The 26,767-nt window shown below is 56.8% G+C and overlaps 1 protein-coding gene across 1 annotated transcript in view; it reads left to right on the forward strand.

Moving 5' to 3' along the window:
• LOC144936816 (large neutral amino acids transporter small subunit 2-like) overlaps positions 1-26,561 on the forward strand; it is a 35,397-nt gene extending 8,836 nt beyond the window's left edge. Inside the window, exons 3-11 of the mRNA XM_078863980.1 lie at positions 1,472-1,623; positions 12,569-12,694; positions 15,642-15,795; positions 16,685-16,808; positions 17,611-17,714; positions 20,705-20,801; positions 21,396-21,545; positions 22,491-22,668; positions 22,873-26,561. Coding sequence (XP_078720106.1) covers positions 1,472-1,623; positions 12,569-12,694; positions 15,642-15,795; positions 16,685-16,808; positions 17,611-17,714; positions 20,705-20,801; positions 21,396-21,545; positions 22,491-22,668; positions 22,873-23,039 — 1,252 coding nt within the window. The 3' untranslated portion in view covers positions 23,040-26,561. The remainder of the gene's footprint in view (positions 1-1,471; positions 1,624-12,568; positions 12,695-15,641; positions 15,796-16,684; positions 16,809-17,610; positions 17,715-20,704; positions 20,802-21,395; positions 21,546-22,490; positions 22,669-22,872) is intronic.
• Positions 26,562-26,767: the final 206 nt, after the last annotated feature.

A 26,767-nucleotide genomic window follows, 5' to 3' on the forward strand; every position in this document is an offset into this window, starting at 1 on the left:
GAGTGTTGAGTGCTATCCCAACCGATCCCCCCCACCCCCCACACTGATGCCCATCAGCTTCACCAACCCACACTGACCAGCGTGGTGAAGTATGTCAAACAGGCCCCCCCCCCCCCCACGAGCAATACGGTAGGCTTTTATCCAGCAGTGCATTGACAAAGCGGCTGGGAATTATAATCATCACGCAATTATTACAAGAGTTAAACTTATTACTTTGTGTGTCTAAAATACAGCACTGAATTGCTATGGAGCGTCTCCTAGATTGACTTGGCCTTAAATGAGTATCTCCTGCGGTGTGTGAAACATTATTTGGGGAGACAAAGGCGTCCAGGCGTGGTTCTGGCCACGCTGCCCCTTATCATAAGCCGTTTTGGCCTTCTTAGGTGCTGCTTACTAACAGGACTTGCCCTCGGCAGCCTGTGTAGGCTACACGGGGGACCTTTGTCTTTCTGTGGTTTGGGGGTGGGGAGTGGTGGGGCGCTATGAACCCGGTGGCCCTGAATTAAATTCCCACCCATGTGGAACATCAGCTGTATCACCCTGACCCCGTTATCCAGCCTTGTCGAGGTCAACTCAACAATGAGTGCACCCAGTGTGGTGTGTGAACCATCGACACCCGGGGGAGAGACAAAGGCGGCCGGGCGTGGTGCTGGCCACCCGCCGGCCTTCGTAGGTGCTGCTCGCCAACAGCTGTGACAGCGGGCGTATGGAGAGGTGCAAGCTCCGAATAGAATATTGAGAAGGGGTTAAAAGAGTAAGCCGCAGATTAGAGAACGCACCACACCAGATTAAGGAACGCACCACACGACGCGTTGCTCGCGGACGCTAGCGTCGCGTGTTATGCCATGCTGCGGTGAACTTCTTTCGCACCGTGCGTAGCCAGCCGTGCTGATCGGAGGTGCGGGGGATTTCTCGCGATTACACGACTTGGATTACACATCCAAGTCGTTTAACTCGCTGGCCCCATGCCCCTACTGGATACCTGTGAAAAAGAGTTTCAAAGTTAATCGGATTCCTCCCTCCAGTCTCAATAAAGATTATGATTAACACGGAGGAGGCTTTCGCGACCAATATCATCCATAATAGAGGTTTTTGTTGGGTTAGATCGTGTAAATATATAAATGTGTCGTTAAACTTCGTACTCGCATTGTAAATGTTGTGGCTTGGCTCTCCAACACACAACCTGTGTGCTGAACTAGTGACGAATTGGCCACGTTCTGTTTACGTGACAACCCTTACTAGTTGGTTGTGTCGGGTGGCGGAGGGTTTAACGACACATTTATATATTTACGCGATCTAACCCCAAAACAACCTCCGTTATGGAAGATTCTGCTTTTGGCGGGGGTGGGCGAGCGGGCGGCTGGCGGGTGGTGAGCAGGCGAGGTGGGCGAGCGGCGTCACCATCCCTTCGTTGTCACCATCCCCGTGTCACCATCCCTTCCGTTGTCACCATCGTCGTGGTTTGCTGCAGGTTCCTGCGCCTGTGGATCGCGCTGCTCGTGATCTACCCCACCAACCAGGCGGTGATCGCCCTCACCTTCTCCAACTACGTGCTGCAGCCGCTCTTCCCCACGTGCCTCGCGCCCGACTCGGCCCTGCGCCTCCTGGCCGCGATCTGCCTCCGTGAGTCTCCGTCGGTGTTCGTTCACGAGGGGGGGGGGGGGAGGGGGGGCGACCCTTGGATGTACGACAGAGGTCGCAAACGGGTTTTGATTCCTTACCCCCCGTACCCACACCCGCACCCACACCCGTACCCACACCCGTACCCACACCCGTACCCACACCCGTACCCACACCCGTACCCACACCCGTACCCACACCCGTACCCACACCCGTACCCACACCCGGCCGCACCAGGATCGCAAATGGGTACCGTACCCGTACCGGGTACTCGTTCCCTACCCGAAATGAGTGACAAACGGTTACTCGCCAGTGACTCACGGCCTACCCGTACCCGGCCGCACCAGGGTCGCAAACGGGTACCCGTACCCAGGCCGGATACGGGTAGCCGGGTATCGGGTAGGGTACGGGTATCGGGTACCCGATTGCGACCTCTGATGTACGACTGCCGAGCGGTCGATGCTTCGGAGGTTTGCATTGCCCTTGTGCTGGTCGCCGTTTGGCGACTGCATTTTTGGTCCTGGCACCATGGCATCCTTAGATCAGAATGTGTATTTATTCTGGAGGAATCCGACGAGCTGTGAAGCTCTTTATCACCGATGACCAGTCGCATAACTGCTCAACCAGAGTTATCAATGCTTTGGCATTTGCAGCGCCCGTGTGGCATTTCGCCTGTTGGTGTCCGGCACCGGTGAGACGAAGCCAAGCAAGAGGCTGCCCTCTGGTGTAGGCCAAAGCATACAATATCAGGAACATATTTTACTTGCAATCTTACCACAAGTATGTGTGCTTAATGCTCGGCCGGATTGTCTTATTTGGTGTTTGAACATCTTAACACCATCCTGGATTTATGCCAGACAGGGTGAAATGCCATTGTTTTTATAACATTGAATACGCGGTGTGGTGTGGTGTGTGTGTGTGAAAGCATCATCACTGTGGAGACGTTCTCTGTGCCGGCCTGCATAGGTGCCCACTAACGGCACTTGCCCTAACAGTCTGTGTAGGCTACACGGGAGACCTTTGTCTTGTGTATGTACACAGGTGGTTCGCGCACCGCACTACCGACCCGAGGCGAGCCGAGTTTGAATCCCGCTCACAATAAACGGTGGCGAATATTTGAACCTGTCCCTGGCCTCCCACTGGGCTGATTACCTTAGAGCGGTGTGTGTTAAACATCGGCGCTGGGGAGAGACAAAGGCGGCCGGGCGGGCGGTAGTGGGGAGCGGTTAGCGCTGCGCCACCGCTCTCCAAACAAAGACAAAGATCCCTCTTATAGCCTTAACAGACTGTAGGGCCAAGAGCTGTTAGCGAGCACCCATGAAGGCTGGAACTGTACACGAGGGGGTGGGTGGCCAGCACCACGCCCGACCGCCTTTGTCTCCCCAGTGGCGATGTTTATACACTGCACCAAGTACTCATTTGAGGCTGAGTCGACCTAGGGGAGGCCCAGGACCGGTTGAGTGTGTAAACATCGACAAAGGCGGTCGGGCGTCGTTGCTAGCCACCCACCCCTTCGTGCAACCGTTTCGGCCTTCGTAGGTGCTCGTCAACAGCACTTGCCCCAACAGTCTGCCAAGGCTATGCGGGGGATATTTGTCTATTGCCTTTGTTTAGGGATTAGAATGTTTTTGTTTAATTGCGAGCAGTCACCGTTCGTCCTCCACCTGCTGCTGTTCTGACCCACAAACGAAGTGAATCTGTTTACAATTGCGGAGCAAGATTACACCCAACACCCACCCAGCCACCCCCTGAAAGATCCCCCCCCCCGTCTCTCCCTCTTCCCCTCCTCGGCAACCAGCTGAAACCAGCTGTCAGACCCCCCCCCACCACCACCACCTCCATCCCTTTTCCTCGCAGCCATATCTCAGCTGTTGCCGAGTCGGCGATAACTCCAGACTCCTTGTTTTTCAGCTGAAAGATTGCGCCGTCACGGGGAGGGAGGGGAGGGGGGAGGGAGGTTGTGCGAGGAAAACGTTTCCTCTGTACAACGCTGCTGACTTTCTGCCGGCTTGCAATACCGCCCGGGCGACGGCGACGTTGAAAGGAGAGCTGCTCCAGCGCATCGGTTCACCCCCCCCCCGTGGAATGCGAGACGCGAGCGACGACTCCGACTTGCGGACGTACAAACCGCATGGCGGCACGAGTCGCAGCGTCGTTCATCATTTAACGCCCCCCCCTCCCCCCGCCGAAAAGTTAAAGGCGCAGCCCTGCAATTGCCTGCTCACGCCACTGCTGCTGGCGGGTGAGGCGAGGTTGTATTTGGTCTACTCTTCCGGGGACCGGCCCAGACGCCTTGGGGGAGACGTGGCGTGTACCCACGTCTCTAGGGTTTCGCATAAAGCTGGGCCCTCCCGGGGAGAAGGTGGTGGTGCAGATAGGTTGGGACTGATTTCAATCTGCTCCTTCTGGGCTCTCTCCCGGTTGCTGCGGTTTCCCCTGCGCGTGCGTGCACACTCATTGATTGGCTGTAAACATCTTAATATGTAGAGGAGCGCGGAGATTGGGCAGGTTGTTGGTATCGTCAGCTCGTTTCCTCGCAGCAGCTGCTGACTTCACTGCTTAACCCCCCCCCACATCTCCCATTATCACGGTTAGCTACGTACGGTGCGAAACAAGTTCTATACACATACCGTGTTGTACTGCACTGTACATACGACTGAAACGTTCCCTTATTTCGAAAACTCTCGCTATGATTACATTTCGTCCGGGGACACGGAACTGTTCGTACTTTATCATGATAACGACGAAGACGACGACTGCTACGACCGCGCCGGGCGATGTAATCTCTCCCGGCTTGCCAGCCCCCAGCGTGGCGACTTGTCATCGGTGTTCGGTCGACTGGGGGAGCTGGGAGGAGAGCTGGGGGGGGGAAACTGATTGCATTGGAACCCGACTTCGTAAGGGGAAGGAGGAGGCGGGGGGGGGTCCTTGCCTGCAAGATCTGGCCAGAGCCTGGCTCCGCTTGATAAGGCGACTTATAATTAGTAACAATAGCCGGGCCGTGAGGTTCTGCACCAAATGAGAATCTGTTTGAGTAACCCACTAACCCTCAACCAAACAATAACAGCCCACCAACACAAAGATCCCCCGTGTAGCCTCGAACTGACGGTTGGGGCAAGTGCTGTTAGCGAGCACCTATGAAGGTCGGCACGGCACACGAGGGGGTGGGTGGCCAGCACCACGCCTGGCCGCCTTTGTATCCCTAGTGGCGATGTTTACACACCGCTCCAGGTACTTATTTGAGGCTGAGTCGACCTAAGGGAGGCCCAGGACCGTTTCAGATAATCGTCAGCGGTGTTGGCCGTGAGCGGGAATCGAACCCGTTTCGCCGGCTTTGTAGCGCAGCGTAGGGCTAAACGCGTAAACACACACACACTGTGGTCACGTAATCACACTTACACCCACAAAAACACACTTAGGCACGCATGTGCTTAAAGACAACATGCACACACGCCCATAAACAAAATGACATACACACTCAACTACATATACATACACATCTGGTCACAAACAGCAGTAACAATAAAACACCCACTCCCCACTTCCCCCTCCAACACAAGCAGTTGTTATGGCAGAGCCTGGGACTCTGCAGCGGCTCGCAGTGACACCCAGAGATAACTTTTGATTGGCTGAGCCTTCGGGGCATATACTGGGCACTGAATGTTCTTGAGTGAGTGCGTGTGTGTGTGTTGTTGTTGTGTGTCTGTGTGTCTGTGCGGGGAGCGGTAGTGTAGCGGTTAGCGCACTGCGCTACGAACCCGGCGACACGGGTTCGATTCCAGCTCACGGCCAACACCAGTGACGATTATCTGAACCGGTCTTGGGCTTCCCCTAGGTCGACTCAACCTCAAATGAGTACCCGGTGCAGTGTGCAAACATCGCCACCTTTGTCGCGGGGAGACAAAGGCGGCCGGGCGTGGTGCTGACCACCCACCCCCTCGCGTGCCGTGCCGGCCTTCATAGGTGCTCGCTAACAGCACTTGCCCCTACAGTCTGGGACAGGCTACACGGGTGATGTTTGTCTTTGTGTGTTGGGCAGTGTGTGGTTTGTACAAGGCAGTCCAGCCATGTGTTTATCTACGGCTTGTGATCACCCTAGACTCCTGTGTCTGTAAGTACGGACGTTCGTGTGTGTGTGTCCGTCTGTGTGCAGCATGTGTGTTTGTTGAACTGCTTTCTCTCACCCTACGTGGCTAACCGTGCTTATCAGAGGTGCGGGGGATGGACAACAAACTGAACACAAAAAGCATTTCTAAAGAGATAAGTTTTCAATCTAGATGCATGTGTGTGTGTACATTCCCATCGGTGAGCTCATGTGACATGCCCAGCCACCGCTTGCCCAAGTAGCTTTTGTTTGGCCGGATAGAGGGGGCTTAACGGGCGCGGCACGGGCTCGAGGAGAGATGGAATGATGTGGTACAGGAGGACGTGGAGCTGAGTGGACTTGCCGATGACTGGTACCAGCGGTGTTAAGAGGAGGCTCGTGAGGGACGCTACTGGGCAGTTGGAGGCAGTCGCCCTCCATCAACAACGAAGGGCGGAGGAGCGACGCTCACAACAACGAGCGGAGCGCCGTGTGGCTAAAACACAGAAAGTTGGCACAGTAGGGGGCACAGGTGGTGCATCTGCTAGTTCGATTCCAGCTCGCGGCCAAGACCGGTGAAGATTATCTGAATCGGTACTGGGCCTCCCCTAGGTCGACTCAGCCTCAAATGAGTACCCGGTGCGGTGTGTAAACATCGTCACTGGGGAGACAAAGGCGGCCAGGCGTGATGTTGGCCACCCACCTCCTCGTGTGCCGTTCTGGCCTTCATAGGTGCTCGCTAACAGCACTTTTCCCAACTGTCTGTTAAAGCTATACGGGGGATCTTTGTCTTTGTAAGTGTGGGGAGCGGTGGCACAGTGGTTAGCCGCGATGCGCTACGAACCCGCCGACCCGAGTTCGATTCCCGCTCACGGCCAACCAACAACAGCGACGATTATGAGGCTCCACGGGACGGGTTTAGAACGTGGTCATGTTTTTTTGAATGCATATCGCACTCCTCTGACCTTGCCAGAGACTTTAAATATCCCGAGTTCTGCGTTGCCACGTGCTCGCGTGATCCCTTACCTCCACACTCGAATAAAACCCGTCGCTCATTTGCCCTGGTGGAAGACACGACAATAATCACAACAACAACGCAATTCATCTCTCGCGCACAATATTTCACAATGGCCCTTATTTGATAGCACGTCTTATCCTGACATGGCCTTCACCTAAGAAGAAGCAAAGTTGTTTAATGTGCTCCGAGGAAGGTTGCCTTGTTCACAGCGAACCACAAACGCTGTGGTCGTAATGTGTATAAGTTGAACTTCTTTGTAATGTGTATAAGTTTAACTTATTTCGCACCGTACTCAGCCAGCCGTGCTTGTATTATTGTTTGTTTGAACTAGCCCTGGGCCCGGAGCGCCACAACAACATTCGCGTTGACTCAACCCCGCGACACTCGGAGCAATAACTGTCGCAGCAGCAGCAGCAGCTGGCGCCAAGTAAGTAGAAACAGCATGTGCCCAGTAGCAGCGACAGAATGCGCGTGCCCCCTTAGCAACAACACTCAAGTGATGTTGGCCTATGAAGGTCGGAACGGCACACGTGGAGGTGGGTGGCCAGCACCATGCCCGGCCGCCTTTGCCTCCACAGTGGCCATATTTGCAGATCAAATCAGGTAGTCGTTTGAGTCGACCTTAGGGGATGCCCAGGACCGGTTCAGGTAATCGCCGCTGGTTTGGGCCGTGAACGGGAATCGAACTCGGGTGGTCGGGTTAGCCGCTGCGCCACCGCTCCCCACCAAAGCCGTAGTAGCTTCCACGCACCTCTCCCTTCCCCATCTCTCTCTCTCTCTCTCATCATCGTGTTCCAACCTCACCTCTCTCTCTCTCCCTCGCTCTCACGCTCTCTCTCTCGCTCTCCAGCTCTGCACCACTCTCTCAGCAACATTGCCTCGGCGCGCGCGTTGAGGATTCGTCAATGGGCTACGCCTGGGCCCTTAACCCGACTGCAGAAACCAATTCACAACATGGAATGTCCGATTGGCCTGCCTGTAGCGTGCGCAGACAATGCAATTAACTCTTCAACTATACTACATTTTTTTTTTATTTTAGCCTGGTAAGGCACCACTGAGCTGTGTAGCTCTTATTCAGAAGCGACCTGGCCACAATTGATAGCTCAACAAAGTGGCTCTTGAACGCGTGATGTTAATTAAAAATGTGGAAGGGAAAAAAACCGGAGGACCCGGATAAAAATCCACGCGACCACGGGGAGAGGGAGAGACACGCAAACTCCAAATGTACAGCAGCAGCAGGCGTCAGGGTCGGGATCGGACCCACGACCTACTTGTCCACACATCACATCGTTATCCTCGAATGACCTAAACCACGGGGGGTTCCATCGTGCAGCTCACGCGAGATCCGTGGGAACGGTGCGGTCGTGATTATGGGGGGGGGGGGTTAAAAAAATATTCGTGATGTTATCTCAGGAGAGCGCGAGAGACAGGGGCGATATTACTGTTTCAAATCCTTATCTCGTCACCCGTCCTCCGCGTTCTGTGTGTGATGTGGGTGGGTGGGGGCACTGGTGGGGGGTAGTGGGTGGGGCTGGTGGGGGGTGGCGGGTAGGATGATAAGGGGGAGGGGGGTGGAGCCTGGTGGTGATGTAATCGTTGTAATAACATTAACTATTGTATTCTTGCTTAGGGCAGCAATTGTAAGGCAGGAGTGGGGTTTCGGGTTGTAGGGGTTAAGGGAGGGGGTTGTGTTTGTGTCTTCTCGACCATCTGTCTGGGCACTGCCGTGGTGAGATGTTAACTTCCTCGCCTGCTATACGGGAGGCCGTGGGTTCGATCCCAATCCTGACGTCTGTGTGTACATTTGACGTGTGCCTCTCTCTCTCTCTCCTGTGATCGCGTGGATTTTTTGGTTATTCCGGACCTCCGGTTTTTCCCCCTCCGCATTTAGAATCGACACCACGCGTTCGGAGCATTTGGCAGCGACAAAAGTCCACGCGATGATGAGCCGCCGACACTTCGTTGGGCCATCATTTGTGAGCGCCGGGTCGCTTCTGAAAAATAACTTAACGCCAGCTGCCCAGCGGTGCCTTACCTGGTAACAATATATAAAAAGATTTGTTCGTAGTTTAGTCTGCGCGCCATCGGCAATGGGGGGGGAGGGATGAAGCCTTGCGGAGGAGTCTATTTTGCCAGGCGTCTGTGAATGTGGTGGGGCAAGCGGCGTGGTTCCAGACGGCACAGGGGTGGGGGCGGAACTGGGGGGAATTCGCCCCCACCACGCCCCCACCACCACCACGCCCCCACCACCACCACCACCACCACGCCCCCACCACCACCACCACGCCCCCCACCACCACCACCACCACCACGCCCCCACCACCACCACCATGCCCCACCACCAGCAGCACCACCCAGAGATGCTATTCTGGTTGTTGTTGTTGTTGTTGTTTCACGTGGCGCCTCCAGCCACTTGCAGGCCGCGAGCTGCGGTCGCGTTGTGCCGCGCGGAGACAGCTGCCGCCGGGGGTGCCCCCCAAACCCCCCCCACCCCTCCCACCCCCCCCCCCCACCCCCCTCGACTGAGGCTGCCTGCCCACTGGTCGCGGCTGAGATTGTGAGATGCAAGGCATCCTCTCAACTCCCATCCGTAAAGACAAAGATCCCCCGTATAGCCTGCAAGGGACTGTTGGGGAAAGTGCTGTTAACGAGCAGCACCTATGAGGGCTGGCACGGTGCATGATGGGGTGGGTGGCCAACACCACGCCCGGCCCGCATTTGTCTCCCCAAGTGGTGATGTTTACACCGCACCAGGTACTCATTTGAGGCTGAGTTGACCTGGGGGAGGCCCAGGACCGGTTCGGATAATCGTCACTGGTGTTGGTCGTGAGCGGGAATCAAACTCGGGTCACCCGGGTCAAAGCGCAGCGTGCTAACCGCTGCACTACCGCTCCTCAAATACCCACCCATACATATGTAGAGATGCATAGACTCGCTTAGAGACCCATAGACAAACTCCCATAGAGACCCATACATAGACATATAGACTCAAAGACTTGCATACACCCACAGAATCGCACATGCACCCAAAGCCTCACCCCATAGACCCGTAGACTCGCACATACGGCCATAGACCCAAATAGAGACCCATAGATTCAGAGACACCATCGACTCACCCGTGTACGTGCACACACACACAGCCATAGGCTCGCATAGAGGAGCCCCACACGAACACGAGTGTCTGTGGCCTAGCTGTGGCAGGGCGTGGGTTGGGAGGGGGTCGTTGAGTGCAGAGTTCTTGGAGGAGACACAAAACATGTTGACGGGACAGAGTGCGTCTCAGCCGCCACCACCACATCCATCTTCCCCCCCCCCCCGCCACCACCTGGGTATTTCTGGTCAGCAGAGACGCACAAACACGGGGCACAGAGCTTCCGTCGGGAGAAGCGGGTGGGGGGCAGGATGAGAGGGGGATGGGGGAGAATGAAATGAGAGATGGGGGAGAATGAGAGACGGGGAGAATGAAATGAGAGACTGGGGAGAATGAAATGGGAGATGGGGGAGGATGCGAGGGGAGGGGTGGGAACTCGGCTGATGGTTCGCGTCCAACTCGGCGGCTCTTGGCTCGGTGACGAGGTCACGGAGCGGGAGAGGAGGGTGGTGGTGGTGGTGGGTGCGTGGGGTACGACTCCACGTGTTTTCGAGTCGTGCTCCATGATGACGCCATTGATTTTGCGCCAATTTCTGTTCACTTTGTCATTCGGTCGTCGATGTCGTCGTCGTTGCTTTTGTCACTTCCGTTGAACACGAGCCGTCACTCTCTCTCGCGCACGAAGCGGAGTTCGGCTCTTCATGCGGACGTTCCTCCCTCTCCTTGGAATTGTGTGAGGATGCTGCCCCCTTCCCCCCCCCCCTCAATGTTAATGGACCAGAAGTCACTTGGGATGGCGCTATCTCGGCAGTAGTTCTGCGTTATCCACTTGCGCAGCGTGGGGTGGAGGGGTGTTTAACACGAATGTGCGGTGTGTTGTGAACTACGGTGTTACTAGAGCCGACGTGACGTACGCTGCACACGCGGACATCCGAGCCGACGGCGAGTCCCTCGGTTTGACGCGACGGACGCCTTCCTGAAAAGTGCCGCGTGCGGCGGAAACGATCGCCCAGCGAATGACGTAACGGCGATTACAATTTTTTTTTTGGCGAGGTATGCGATGTTCCGCGAGCGACGCACACCCGCGGGACAAATGCCCGCGTCACCGCATCAGCCGCTCGGCTCGAGCATTTAGTCGTCGAGCGCCCGGGAGCGTCGCTTGACGGCGCGCGCTCCGAGTTGTGCGAACGGGTGTCCCCTCATGGCAGAAGAAGAAGCGGCAGCGGCGGCAGCGCGTTGTTTGCAGTGCAGACATCGCGACGCGTTTCAGCGACGACCTTTGCCCGCACGGGCAGCCCTCGCTTAGTGCCCGGGATGCGTTCCTGGAGAAGTGAGCGTTAATCGCATCGCCGCTAAGAGGTGGTCGTTATGACTGTGTGTGTATCTATGGGGGGGGGGGGGGGGGGGGGGGGGGGGGGGGCGACCTGGGTTCGATTCCCGCTCACGGCCAACACCAGTGACAATTATTTGAATCTATCCTGAGCCTCCCCTAGGTCGATTCGGCCTCAAATGAGTACCCGGTGCAGCGTGGTAAGTAAACATCGCCGCTGGGGAGACAAAGGCGGTCGGGCGTGGTGTTTGTCACCCTACCCCCTCGCGTGCCGGTCCAGCCTTCATAGGTGCTCGCTCATAGCACTTGCCCCAACAGCAGTATGCACAGGCCATGCGTGGGGTTTTTGTCTCTTATAAATGTACATGACGCGCTGGGTACGTTGCGTCACGCGCTTTTGCGGGCCACCACCACTCTGCTGGCAGAGGGGGAGGCGGCAGCCTGTGCCGGGCGAGCAGTTGCGGGGCTGCGCCTTTCCTCCGCGTGCAGCGGACAGCCTGCACAGCCTGTACAGCCTGTGCAGCCTGCGCAGGCTGCAGAGGCTGCAGAGGCTGCACAGGCTGCGCAGGCTGCGCCACGCGCTGGGAGCGTGGGACCCGGGCCACGGGAAGAGGGCGATCTCTTTGTTGTCTCTGTCTCTTTGTTTCACACTGCCTCCCACCCACACCCCCCCACCCCACCCACCCCGCACCCCACCCACCCCGCTAAAACAATGGGACCAGTCCGTCCCTCCCGATTTCAGGGACATCTCTTCACACAACAACCCACCACAACAACAATCCACCACAACAACAACCCACCACAACAACAACCCACCACAACAACAACCCACCACAACCACAACCACAACAACAACAACCCACCACAACCACAACCCACCACAACCACAACAACAAACCACCACCACAACCCACAACAACAAACAAACAACGACCAGAACAGCCGCCGTTCGCCACTTAAGTGTCAGTGACGTCGCCACGGCGCTTGTGCCAGGCTGGGTGCACTTTGAGGCACTTGCCCCAAACACTCTGTCAGAGGCTACACGGGGGACCTTTGTCTTTGCGTGTGTCCACTCACCCCGCTCGTGCCCCTCTTTGTGAGTCGCCCCTTTATCAGATGGCACGGAGGTGCCAGTCCTCGCACGCGGGCGAGGAGCGAGTGGACCGCGCCGGCGCAGCGATTAGCGCAATGCTGCGCTACGAACCCGGCGGGTCCGAGTTCGATTCCCGCTAAGGGCCACCAACACCTGTGACGATTATTTGAACCGGTCCCTTCCCGGTGCGGTGTGTTGTCAACGTCGGCACTGGCGAGACAAAGGACGTGTGGTGCAGGCCACCAACCCCCTCGTGTGCCGTGCCGGTCTTCTACAGGTGCTGCTCGCTGACGGCGCTTGCCCCAACGGTCTTTGTCGTTGCCCTTGCGCAGTGCTGCTGACGTGGGTGAACTGCTCGAGCGTGCGCTGGGCCACGCGCGTTCAGGACGTGTTCACCGGCGGCAAGCTGCTCGCCCTCGCGCTCATCATCGTCATGGGCTTCGTGCAGATCTGCAGAGGTACCGCTCGCCCGCTCGTTCGGTCGCTCTCGCAGTCGCTTGGTATCTCGCTCGCTCACTCGGGCACTCAAGTCGCTCGTTCGGTCACTCGGTCACCCGTTCACTCGCTCACTCGTACTCGGTTGCTTGCTCGCTCGCTTGCTCAGTAATGAAATCGGTCACTCGCTCAGTAACTCGTTCAATCCGTCGCTCGCTCGCTCATTCCTGCCTCCGTTACTCACTCATTGCTCCACTCACCCTCTCGTCGCATCACCAGTCCAGGTGGGGACAGTCACACCTCCGCACCCCCCCACCCCCCTCCTCGGGGGTCGTGCGATTATTTGATTTAAAATAATTAAATTAAAGTAAAAACCCATGAACCCCACCTTTGCAGCAAATCGCCGAGATTTGGGGCAATGGACCTTCTTGATGTGCTGCGAAGAAGGTCACGTGCCACGCTTGCCCGCAAACGTCGCATATTATATTTATATATCTATTTTTACAGCCGCGAAAAGCTCTCATACCGACACTAATTACTTGCGCCGGTTTATCCCGGCGATTTATCGTGACCCCCCCCACCACCCACGGGCCCCTCCCGGCCGTGCCGTGGAGATTTCCAGGAACCGTCGCCCCACGCCGAATATTTCTGGAATGAGATTCCTCGCATTCGGCTTTGGTGATGAGTGGTGGCCGGTAGACGGGGCGGGGGGGCGGGTAACCTCAGTGACCCCCAGCGTTAGGGTATTAATCGTGAGAGTAACAGAGGAGCACTGGGTTTGGTGTCACTGGGGGCAATCAAACGCCAAATCTCAAGGTTCTTTGTAAAGAGGGTCCTGCCAACAGCGGTATATTAATTGGCAGCTTGTGGAGAATGTGTCGTCGTCTTTGTTGTGTGTGGGGCAAGAGCGCTGCACTGCGAACCCAGCAAGCGGAGTTCGGGGCGCGTTCCACGTTATAACAATGTGCATTCTGCATTACAATGGTGCACGTCATAACGGGGAGGCGCGTTCCACGTTATGCAGCGATCCGACCCAAACGACAACAACACAAATTCGTCAACGGTGAATCGTGACATTGGCCGTGAAAGAGGCGCCTGGAGTCGGGGATTTACAACGGAGCGGCAGCCGAGGGATGGAACGCGGCGGCCGGGAGGGACATCCACCGTGGAGGAGGTGGAGCGACGCTGAACTCGGTTCCTGTGCACGTGCTGGCGTGGATCGTCGCGGCGATGGCTCGCGGGGAGGGAGGCCTCGACCCAGCGGTGTATTGACCGTGGTTGATGGTGGCGATGTTGTTAATCGCGGTGTGCTAGCGCGCGCAGTGCACGCGATTTACGCCGCACGTCACGGTCGTGCCGCTGCTGGAGGTGGATTAGAACGCTTCTGCCGGCGGTGGTCTGAGCGTGGCGTTGCAGGGCTGCACCTTTACCCGTGTCTCGTCGTCCAGGTCTGGATCGTGACGTGTACCCGCACTGTCATAACTCTCCCACTGCTGCCAACCGCTGCAGGGGGGGCTGGCGGACGTCAGGAATGTGGCGCTTTTGAAGAGATTATGTGAAAATCCGCAGCTTAATTAAACCTCAACAGACTGTGAAATACGTCGATCACATGGCCGAGGTCACGGGGGGGGGTCGCGCCTCCCTCCACACAACCCCCGGTCTCCACCCGCACTCTCGTTAGCGTGTTCTAGGCGTGTCGGTGTCGGTTCACACGGTCAAGTGCACGCCAGTGCACACAAGTGCACGCTCGTCTGCTCGCTCGCTCACCCGCTCACTCACCCGCTCACGCCGTACTCTCACGGTTACTTGCGCGCTCGCAAATTCACTCCGCGCTGGAGCGCACTCGCTCACAGCATTGCTCAAAAAAACAAAGACGAAGATCCTGTATAGCCTTAAGACTGTTGGGGCAAGTGGTGCGTTAGCGAGCACCTTTGAAGGCCGGCACGGCACACGAGACAGTGGGTGGCCAGCACCACGCCCGACCGCCTTTGTCTTCCCAGTGCCGATGTTTACTCACTGCACCAGATACTCATCTGAGGCCGAGTCGACCTAGAGGAGGCCCAGGACCGGTTCAGATAATCGCCACTGGTGTTGACCATGAGCGGGAATCGAACCCGGATGAGCGGGTTCGTAGCGCAGCGTGCGCTACCCACTACACCACCGTGCTTCACGCTTTCCCTAACCCAACCACGCACCCGCACGCTCGCCCTCCACCCGCACGCTCGCCCTCGCTATAGAGCGGGCCCCACCGTTGTCTGTGTAAACATTCGCATCGACGACGACGATCGTGCTCGCCTGCGTGTCCACCGCGGTGCCGCTATTCCGCTCCCAGCGAGCCCCCTACCACTCCTCTCCCTCGCCGCGTCCGTTGCTCTTTTAGGCCATTGTTCTCTGAGTTTGCTGCGTCAAACCTGATTTCCCACACACCCCACCACCTCCCCCCCCCTCCCCACTGGTTCCGCGCCAGTCTCTTGCATGCATCGTTGCCGGCGGTGGTGTCATCGTCATTTTGGCGAGGAGCGGGAGCTGCGCTCCTAAACCCCGGTGGCCCTGGAGGCCACGGCACGGCCGCGTGACGGCACCGTGAGACGTGACCCCTCGGTGGGCGCCGCGTGATGAAAACATCCGTGCGTGTGTGTGTGCGCGTGTGTTTGTGTGCGTATGTGTGGGAGCGGTTGTGTAGCAGTTAGCGACCCGAGTTCGATTTCGCGCTTGCTGTCAAAATAGTTGACGATTATCTGAACCGGTCCTGGGCCTCCCCTACGTCGACTCTGCCTTTTAAATGAGCACCTGTGCGGTGTGTAAAAACATCGCCACTGGGGAGACAAAGGCGGCCGGGCGTGGTGTTGGCCACCCACCACTCCTCCCCCCGGCACTTGCCCCAAAGGTCTGTAGTGGTGACGCGGGCGCTGGTTGTGTGTGTGTGTGTGCGTGTGCGCGTGTGCGTGTGTGTATGTGTGTGCGAGCCAGGCCAGTACCACTGGCTGGAGCCCCAGAACGCGTTCCGCGCGTGGCAGGAGCCCACGGTGGGGCTCGTGGCCCTCGCCTTCCTGCAGGGCTCCTTCGCCTACGGGGGGTGGAACTTCCTCAACTACGTCACCGAGGAGCTCGTCGACCCCTACAGGTTGGCGTGACCCCCCCCACCCACCCACCCACCCCCTACAGATCAGCGTGAGCCCGAAAAGAAGTTGGCGTGACCCCCGATAGGTCGGCGTGACCCCTCCCCCGACAGGACGGTGACCCTCCCCTACAGGTCGTTGTGACATCCCCTACAGGTAAACGTGACCCCCACCATATAGGTCAGTGTGACCACCCCTGCCCCGACAGGTCAACATCACCCCCCCCCTCGCAAAGGTCACCCCCTACCCCCCAACCCACACATCTCGCTTCGCTGAGCAACATTGGGAGAGGCTCCCTCCACTGTGCGGAAGTGGATAACGTGGAACTACCGCCGAGATGCATTCGGGTCATCTCCCCCCACCCCCGCCCGCTCCTCCGGTCTGCTCGTGAGAGGGTGGCACTCTCACACCAGCGCTTCTGATGTCGTGGACATTATCATTAAATTGGTCAACGTGTGGCGGCTTCATGGCACAAATCTGCCACCCAAGAGAGGCAAGAGGGTGTGCGGTGTGTGGAGGGAAAAGAGAAAGGAAAGGGGAGAAGGGAGAGAGAGAGCGAGGAGAGAGGAGAGGGAATGGGAGATGAGAGGTGTCGGGTGGAGACCGAGCGGCAAAAAGGGAGCAAGGGGGGGATCAGGGGAGATGAGGAGAGGGAGTGGAGAGGCTGCGTCAGGGCCTCCACCCGGCTGCTGCTGCATGGAGGTGGAGCGGCGTCTGATTTCACAGCGGGCGGGGAGAGGGGAGGGGTTCGGAGTGGGGGTGGCCACGCACAGACGAAGTCACGTGGTTTATGGGAGCCTATCTGTGCGAGCGTGTTGCAATTCTTTCACTCCGTACGTAGCCCACCGTGCTCCCGCCCTCTGCTCCCCCGCGCCCCCCCCCCCCCCCCCGCAGGAATCTCCCACGTGCCATCTTCATCTCCATCCCGCTCGTCACCTTCGTCTACGTGTTCGCCAACATCGCCTACGTCACCGCCATGTCGCCCGAAGAGCTCCTCAGCTCCAACGCCGTCGCCGTGGTGAGGCCCCGCCCACGAGGCGAGGTGTTAACTACCTCGCCTGGTATGCAGGAGGTCGTCGACTTGTTTTTGGAGGTTTTCTTCTCTCTCTCTACCCGCGGTGGTTGCGTGGAATTTTCTCCGATTTGCTCCGGCTTTTTTCCCTCCATTTAGAATCCACATTCACGCGTTTAGAGAGCATTTGGCTGCTATATATTTCCACGTGATAAGCCACTTCGTTGACATATCGTGTGTGGCCAGGTTGCTTCTCTATGAGAGCTATATGGCTCCGTGGGCCTTACCTGGTAAAAATAAAAAAGTTTAGTTGAATAGTTCAAGTTGACGTGTGTGTGTGTGTAGATCGACTCGGTAGACAAATGTGGCTGGGCAGGCGTGGCGTTGGCCACCCACCCCCTCGTGTGCCGTGCCGGCCTTCATAGGTGCTGCTCGCTCATAGCGGTTTCCCCAACAGTCTGTTAAAAGGCTAAACGGAGGGGTATATTGATGTTTTGTGTGGGGGAGCGTGAGTGTAGCGGTTACAAGCCTGGCGACCCAAGTTCGATTCCCCGCTTACGGTCAGCACCCAGTGACGATTACGTGAAACGGTCCTGGCCTATCTGATAGGTCGACTCAGCCTTAAATGAGCACCTGGAGCAAACGTGGGAGACGAAGGTGGGCGGTGGGTCATGGTGCTGACCACCCACCCTCTCGTATGCCACCTGAGCCTTCGTAGGTGCTACTACTCGTCCACCAGCACTTGCCCCAACAGGCTTGTTAAGGCTACACGGGGGGGTGGGGTCTTTGTCTTTGTGCACGTGTGCAGACGTTCGGAGAGAAGCTGCTGGGGGTCATGTCGTGGCTCATGCCGATCTCCGTGGCGCTCTCCACGTTCGGCGGCGTCAACGGCTCCCTCTTCACGTCGGCACGGTGAGGAACAAAGACAAAGGTGTCCCCCCCCCCCCTCCCGTGTGCATGCTGTCAGCGAGTAGCGCCCACACACATTCACACGCGCGCACACACACATTCACGCGCACACACACATTCACGCGCGCACACACATTCACGCACGCGCGCACACACGCATTCACGCGCGCACACGCACATTCACGCGCGCACACGTGTGAATGTGCGTGTGGGTCGAAGCGAGGCAGGCCGCCGTGGTTATCACCGCAGCGGCCTCAACATCACCGCTTCACTGCGGACCGTGGAGGGGGGGGGTTGTGGAGGGCGGGGGGGGCCGGGGGGGGAAGGGTCATGGGGGGGGGGGGGGCTGGTAATGGACGTCACACTTCTTGTAAACTTCTCTGTTGTAGGTGCTGTCGTGTACCCGTAGGCGGGCGCTGGGTTACGGCCAACATGGGTGACGATAATCTGAACTGGTCCTGGGCCTCCCCTAGGTCGACTCAGGCTTTAAATGGGTACCTGGTGCGGTGTGTAAACATCGCCACTGGGGAGATAAAGGCGACCGGGCGTGGTGCTGGCCACCCGCAACACAAACACCACCCAGGTGGCACACACCTCCGTGGCTGTCGTCAGTTCGCGGAGATGTTAAAAATCTCCGACCTGGCATTGCTCGCTCCATCGTTCGCCCAAGGCCGTGTGAGGATTTGCGTATCGGATGACGTTATGAAAGCTCATCGGATTTGCACAGAGATATCCAGTAGTGGGCGGGCTTGTTAGACCGATTACATCAACACACAATACAAAAACAAATCGCTCGAACAAAAAAAACCTAAACAATTCTTTTTTACTTTAGCAGATAACCCACGGAGCCATTTGGTTTCATTTTCAGAAATGACCTGACCCCAAATGACAACTCAAGGAAGTAGAGATGTGAAGCAGCCAAATGATCAGAACGCGTGAAGTTGATTTATAAATGCGGAGGGTAAAAAACCGATGGAACCGGAGAAAAATCCACGCGACCACGGAGAGAAAATTGCAAACTCCAAATATACAGGAGGAGTCTATCGAACTCGCGAACCTCCGATGTATACCAGGCAATTAACCAGGGCTGCCTGTCGGATTGGAATGGGGGGGCACTTCCGGCAGCGGCAGGCCGGGGGCCGGAGGCTGACGCCACGCGAGGAACGGGCGACCGCTGGCCACGCGCTGGTGGGTTACGCTGCGTTATCTTTAGGCCGAGTCGACCTAGGGGAGAACCCGCCCCCCCCCCTTCTGCTCGTTGTGTAATGGATGTTCTTGGCACGTGGCCAATAGCAGGGAGGGAGTTTGGCAGCGAACGCCACGGACGCGCTTGAACGTGAGCCGAATTAGACCGGCCCTTCCTGTTTGCCTCTCGTTGCATTTGCTGGGGGGGGGGGGCTGTGGGGGGCTCGGGGGGGCTGTTGTTATTCAGCAGCAGCCCCGGTCGCGAATCGAGCTTCGTCATCTTCTTCCGTCTATTTATAGCGCCACGGGGCGCACGTACGGAGGTCGCGAGGGTCGCGGACACGGGGACGATGTTGATGATTAGGATGAGCATCGTCGCAGTTGTTTGGCGTTGCGTTTTGTAACGAGTGTAGTGTTGGGGTCACTCTCCCGGGGAGGCGGGCAGGTAGGCGGGCAGGCAGGTGGGCCGGCAGGGAGCGAGATGATTTGGATTCATGGGGAAAAGGCACAGACAACCGAGTGCGAAGGTGGCCTCCCACAACCGGTGCCGCTGCTGTACACGAACAACAATTGCCCAAGCTCTCGTGGTCCTACAACATTGGGATCTTTGGACAACTCCACATTTAGTGAGTGTTTTAGATATCCTGGAATAAACCAATGCATGTGAGGTGAGGGGGGGTGGGGGGCAGAATGGAGGGGGGGGGGGGAGAGCAGGGGGGGGGGGCAATCACTCTATTGAGGTCATTGTTCCCTCGGAGAGAACTTGGCGACTAGTGGTGAACGGAATGATCGGGGCTTGACTCGGCTGGAGTCCGTGGCGTCTCGCTCGTCATCGTTTTCGCGGAGCTGCTAGAAGAGCGAGTGAGAGAGGGCAGTCGGCACAGGCATTCGCCCTCTCGTAACCACCCCGGGCCGGTTCACCCAGTTCCAGAGATATGAACATTACCATTAATTTTATTTCCCTCCAGGCAAATAATCGGTGGTGTTCACTGTACGGGGGTGGTGGGGGGGGGGTTGGCACGGCCGCGGCGCGAGAGCACGGCCACCGGCATCCGTGGTTGTCGGAGATCCCGCGATGCACCTTGGAATGGGTAGGAGGGGGGGGGAGGCAATTTGTCGCAATTTTTGGTAGGACCACGCGGTAGCCGTGCTCTAACTGTGGAGCGAAGAGCAAATGTGCCGTGTGAAACAAAACAGTTCTTCTTTAGGCACACCGCAACGTGGATTTCCATATCCGGGCTGCGTGTGTCTGTACGTCTGTGTGTCTGTACGTGTCTGTACGTGTCTGTACGTGTCTGTGTGTGGGTGAGCGCGCTGCGCTACGAACCCGGCGACCCGAGGCGAGTGGGAATCGAATGTAGCACGTTGCGCTACATTCGATTCCCACTCACGGCCAACGCCAGTGACGATTATCTGAACCGGTCCTGGGCCTCCCCTAGGCCGACTCGGCCTTTAATGAGTGCCGAGTGTGGTGTGTAAAACATCGCCACGAGGGAGACAAAGGCGGCCCGGGCATGGTGCTGGCAACCCACCCCCTCGTGTGCCGTGCCGGCTTCCATAGGTGCTCTCTAACAGCACTTGCCCCTAGAGTATCTTGAGGCAATATGGGGTGGGGGATCTTTGCCTTTGTTTTGCCTCGTGCCAGCAGGACACTGTCACGTGGCATCTTCAAGGTGCACACAGCCTGGCACGAGCACCGTGGTGAGATCACCACCCTTTAGCGGTTGTTGTGTGTGTGGTTGTTGTGTGGTTGTTGTGTGGTTGTTGTTGAGGTTGTTGTTGTTGTTGTTGTGTGTGTGTGTGATCAGGTTGTTCTTCGCCGGAGCGAGGGAAGGCCAACTGCCGAGCCTCCTCGCCATGATTCACGTGCGGAAGTGCACGCCCATCCCCGCCCTGCTCTTCACGGTACACGCAACGCACAGAGGCAAAGGTCCCCCACATAGCCTCTTGCCCGCTAAGGCAAGTGCTGTTAGAGAGGACCGCACGGCACCCATGAGTGGGTGGTGTGGTGAGGGCCAAAGGACCAATATCACCCGTTTCGCCTTTATCAGTCTATTGGGGCAAGTGCTGTTAGCGATGTGTTTAGGCACACAGGTGCTACTCGCTAACAGCACTTGCCCCAACAGGCTGTTGAGGCCACATGGGGGATCTTTGGACTTTGCGCTGCGCCACCACGCTGCTGATGCTGCTAGCGAGTGACATGTACACATTCTCTCCCTTCCCCGCGCCACCCAACTCCTCACGCAGCGTACCACCACACTGCTGCTGATGCTGCTAGCGAGTGGCATGCACTCATTCTCTCCCTTCCCCGTGCCACCCAACTCCCCCCGCAGCGTACCACCACGCTGATGATGCTGCTAGCGAGTGGCATGCACTCATTCTCTCCCTTCCCCGTGCCACCCAACTCCCCCCGCAGCGTACCACCATGCTGATGATGCTGCTAGTGAGTGGCATGCACTCATTCTCTCCCTTCCCCGTGCCACCCAACTCCCCCCGCAGTGCGCCACCACGCTGCTGATGCTGCTCACCAGCGACATGTACACGCTCATTAACTACGTGGGCTTCATCAACTACCTCTTCTACGGCGTCACCATCGCCGGCATGCTGGTGCTGCGCTGGAAGCAGCCCGACATTGCGAGGCCCATCAAGGTGGGTGGGGGTGGGGGGGAGGAGGGGGGGGGGCTCCAGTGGCTGGGAGGCCTCAGGCTCCGGGCTGCGAGTCACGGCACGTGGGGGTTAGGAGAGGGGTTATTGCGCTAATTTATTCTTGCATAACATACTTGAGATGTTTACTACCTCGCCTCGTGCAGGAAGGTCGTGGGTTCGATCCTGAGGCCTGCTGTCTATTTGGAGTGTGCTCGCCTCGCTCTCTATCCCCGTGGTTGTGTTGATTTTTGTTGTTATGTGGATTGTTCTCCGTTTTTTCCCGCGACGTTTAGAATCGACATAACGCGTTCAGAGGATTTGCCTGCTGTAAATATCCGTGTGACGATAAACCACTTCGTTGAGATATCAGTGGTGGCCAGGTCACTTCTGAAAAAGAGCTGCATAGCACCGTGGGCTTTTCCTGCTAAAATAAAAAAGAGTTAGTTTTAGTTACTTTAGTTGAAATGTCGTTATAGTGACTTTGCCTCCCGTTTCTCTCCCTACTCTACATCTGTGCAAAAGAGCTTCATAGCTCATCAGATTCCTCCCTTCAATCTCAATGAAACATTCTGACCACAGATTTCGATATTAAGATGCCACTAGGAGCAATGCACTCTTACATCTAGATTATTTTAGAGCTGATTTTTTCTGTTTACTTTGTTGACCGTACCCACATGGCAAATTTCAAGTTTGTTGCATGTCGGGAAGTATGCTAAACATTTCGAACAGACACACATATTCACAAATTTCCCTTTTATATATATATACACGCGCACATTTATTCATCATTCAATTGTCATTTTGGGGGCTCTTGCAAACGAGGGGCTGAAACCCCTTTGCGTGCCCCCCCCTTTCCTCCTCCGCCCCTCCTGCCTCCCCTAACGAGTTGAGCATCCTAACTGTCCTGGACGTGGTTTGCCGTGCGTGTGTCCGCGTGCGTCCGTGCAGGTGAGCGTGATCTTCCCCGTCATCTACCTCCTCTTCTGGGCCTTCCTGCTCGTCTTCAGCCTCGTGTCGGAGCCCGTGGTGTGCGGCGTCGGCCTCGCCATGATGCTCACCGGCGTGCCGGTCTACTTCCTGGGCGTCTACTGGACAAACCGCCCCAAGTTCCTCGACACCATCATCGGTGCGCGTATGCGTGTGTGCGCATGCACGTGCGCGTGTGTGTATGTGCGCGTGTGTGTGTGTGCGCGTGTGTGTGTGTGTGCGCGTGTGCGTGTGTGTCGCCCTCTCCCTGCGAGAGTGGGGAGTGACGGTGGCGCGGCCTTACAAGCTGACATCGGCATCAACGTCGTCATCGTCGTGACTGTGCGTGTGTGCGTGCGTGCAGACGCGGTGACGTACGGCGGGCAGAAGCTGTGCGTCGTCGTCTACCCGCAAGACGACGCAGCCTCCAAGGGGGAGGAGCCCGGAGACGCGGGGGGCGACACGCAGAGTCTCAAGGGCAAGGGGTGCCCCCCCAGCCCGACGCCTTCGTATGGGAGCACAGAGGGATAGACCTAGCCCCCCACAACCACCCCTGCCCCCCCCACCCCTGCTCCATGCCCACCCACCCCTGTTACAAATGCGAGACTCCTCCTCTCATCCTGGCCCCTCGTGGGTTCTCCTCCGCTGGTTAAGTCACAAACACCGACCACGACGAGGCAGTTCCCCCCCCCCCCGCCCAAAGATGGAGCTATCCCATCACTGCCCCCCCCCCCCTTCCTCCTTCCATCGCCACCTCCCTCCGTGACCCCCCTCACTTGCGGAGACACCCACGTGGGAGCCACCCACGCGTCTGCCGCAAACCACAAATATTTTAATTTCCACCATCTCCACCACCACCACCAGCAATGACAACCGCGGTACTTGTGCCAGGCTAGATGCACTCCGAGGCTATCGCGGTGAAGTGTTGGAGGCGACAGGAAGTCACGGGGACAGACCCCAGGTGCCATGGGTTCACTGCCGTGCCAGGCTAGGTGCATGTTGAGGCCGTCACGTGAAGTGTCGAAGGCTCGCTGCTGAGGGAGCAGGAGGTCACGGGACAGACACGGGCACTGCTAACACCACCACTACCACCACTACCACCACTACTACCAACTACCATCAACACTACCACCAACTTCCACCACTACTACCAACTACCATCAACACTACCACCAACTTCCACCACTACCACCACTACCACCAACTACCACCACTACCACCACTACCACCAACTACCACCAACACCACCACTACCACCAACTACCACCACTACCACCACTTCCACCACTTCTACCACCAACTACCACACCTACCACCACTACCACCAACTACCACAAAATCCCGCCAGGAAGAATTCCTCGGTGTGACTCACACCGCTGTCGCCTGTTATTGGCGTGACATTAAAATGTGGTCACGAGACAAAACAAATCATCGGCGTTCGTCCAGAAGCCATCGCAGCCCAGTGGGATGCATGCTCGATTCCAGGGGCGGGACGTTGGGGAATTCTCTCGGTGCGCCCACAACCTTCTCGCCACCTCGCTTTGTGTCCCATACCCTGACCGTGTGGGCTCACTGCGGAATGCGGGGGCACAGTTAATCATATATAGGGTTATTTTAATTGATAAGCGTGACTTGCACTCTCGTGGTAGTTAGTGCCTTACACCAAACATGCCTACCCCAACTGAAGCCAGTAGAGCGGCGTTCCGGGAAATATTTTTGAGTGGGTATATGTCTGCAAATAAAGTATTTTATATCCGCGCACAGCCGAGGCTAGGGTCGCTGCACGTTAGCGGAAGGCGATGCCGTGCGTGCGTGTTAATGAACCACAAAAGTAGACACCACAGAAGTGCTCTTGACATGTGTCTGCAAGTTAGTATTTTATATCTGCACACAGCCTAGGATAGGGTCACTGCACGTCGGCGCAGATGCGATATCGGCAGCCGATCAAAGGCGTCATTGTCTCGCGTAGTCATTTTAACCCATGATGATGATGATGATGATTGCCTGCTGGAAGACTGCCATTGTTGAGACGCTGAGACTTCGTTTCACGTTGGGGGGGATGCGGGGAAGAGGAGAGGAGGCGGATTTCAATCCCTCCGCTCCCTCGGCTTTAGAACATTTTGCACATGAATGCAATCTTAGAATGCGGCGAGTTGGAGCCGCGCGTCTCTGCCGAGTAGTTATTAGTCGTAGTTAGTAGTAGTAGTAGTCGTCGTGGTGGCGATGATGTCGCTGTTTGAATGTTGCGCTGTTCTCCCAGAGGTGCTGAACCTATGGCCTCTTGGCACCGATGTTACCCCGCGACCTCATTGAGCTGCGCCCCCACCTATCGCGTTGATTCATCTCTTGAGCTACTTGGGGCACGGCTGCTGCTGTTGCTTTTGCTTTTGCCCTGGTGCTTCTGCGCCGGGGGTGGGGCGGAGGGAGGAGGGGGGGTGGCGTGTCACTTTTTTTCCTTTACTCGCGAAATTCCACGTGCGGTTTGTGTCGTCGTTTGCTGTTAATTGTCCATCTCGACGTCTTCCTTGCGATTGTTTGTTGACGAGGCGACTTGGATGTTCCGTTTCGCGGGACGTTGACGCGCGATCGTCACGGAGGGGGGTGCGGGGGGAGGGGGATGACGAGGAGGGGGAGCGAAGAGGGGACGACTCGATACACGCCGTGGGGCTCGGGGTTAGGGGTTAGGGCTAGAGATGGGATCTGATTGGTCAGTTTAATAGGGCTATGCGCAGGGTTGGCTTCTGGTTGGACGGTGCTGCCTGGCTTGGGTTAGGGATTAGCTGAATGGGTAGGGCTGCTGTCTGGTTGACCAGTATGCTATGGGTAGGGCTGGTCACCAGTACGCTATGGGTAGGGCTGCTGTCTGGTTCACCAGTACGCTATGGGTAGGGCTGGTCACCAGTACGCTATGGGGAGGGCTGGTGTCTGGTTGTGGTAATTCTTTCTCTCCCTTCTCCGGTCACCTGTGCGCGCTCGCTGTGCCCAGCGCTCAGCCGGTCGATTCCCGGGCCGCGTGTCGAGATGCGCGAGAAGGAGGAGGACGCGAGAGAAGAGAGACTATCGACCCTCTGAACCACGGTCGACTTCCCCTCCGTCCCCACTCGCGTTCGCAGTTGTCGGTGACGCCACCAGTGCCGCGCGGCCGGGGAATGGTTGGCGACGCAGCCGGGGGTTAATTTCATAATCAACGATTTTTGGGTTAGATCGCGTTATTTATAAATGTGTCGTAACCCTCCACCACCCGACACGGCCAATCAGTAAAATAGTTCACTGCTTTAGCCCACCGGTGTGTTGAAGCGTGAAACCACAAATGTTTTTTTGTTTCACGCTTCAACACACCGGTGGGCTAAAGCAGTGAACTATTTGTCTTTTGTCAACGTGACACGTTTTTACTGATTGGCCGTGTCGGGTGGTGGAGGGTTACGACACATTTATAAATAACGCGATCTAACCCAAAAATCGTTGATTATGAATAATATTGGTCGCGAAAGCCTGCTACGTGTTAGAGGAGGGGTTAATTTCTTACCCGATTTTAGTGGGGGCAGGCATGTGGCTCGTGAAGCCATTCAGTAGTAGTAGGATTTGTCGAGCAATATTATCCATACTAGATGTGCTGTGGGTTAGATCGCGTAAACGTATTGTGATCGTTGTCTTGGGTGGGATCGCATTAACGACGCATTCATATGTACGCGATCGAACCCACAACGACCTCTATCATGGATAACCGGAGCGATGTGTGCCGTGCGCGATTCAAGTATTTTTTTTTCTTCCGAGTTTCCGACCCATATGCAGAGGTCCCCGGGCTGAAACGAATCCTTCCCCCCCCCCCCCCCGTTGAAAACTGTGGGGTGATTTTCGTTAATTACTGTGGTTGTTATTATTGCTATTGATACTGTTTATTTGGTATTTAACGTGGTCATGCAATCGGTGGGTTGAGTAGATTATATTAGAGTGAGAGGGAGAAGTTTCCAAAGCGATTTGATAACAGCGGATATGTTTAAACAAAAAAACCCAATAAACATTTTTACGCAAATAAAGAAACTAAAATCCTGATGCGTCGCTCCACCGGTCTTTAAAATCTCTTTCATCATCATCATCATCGTCAACAGCCATGCTGCGCCATGGTTACCGTGCAGGGCAAAGCTTCGAATGTACGAGGTGGAGGGTAACGACCCGGCTGGACACGTGGGCTCTTGTTTTTTTTGGCGAATCAGAGCGCACTACTCAACAAGCAACCCCAGCCGACGTCACAATGGTTG

This window comes from Lampetra fluviatilis, chromosome 17 (genome assembly GCF_964198595.1).
Source record: "Lampetra fluviatilis chromosome 17, kcLamFluv1.1, whole genome shotgun sequence".
Taxonomy (NCBI): domain Eukaryota; kingdom Metazoa; phylum Chordata; class Hyperoartia; order Petromyzontiformes; family Petromyzontidae; genus Lampetra; species Lampetra fluviatilis.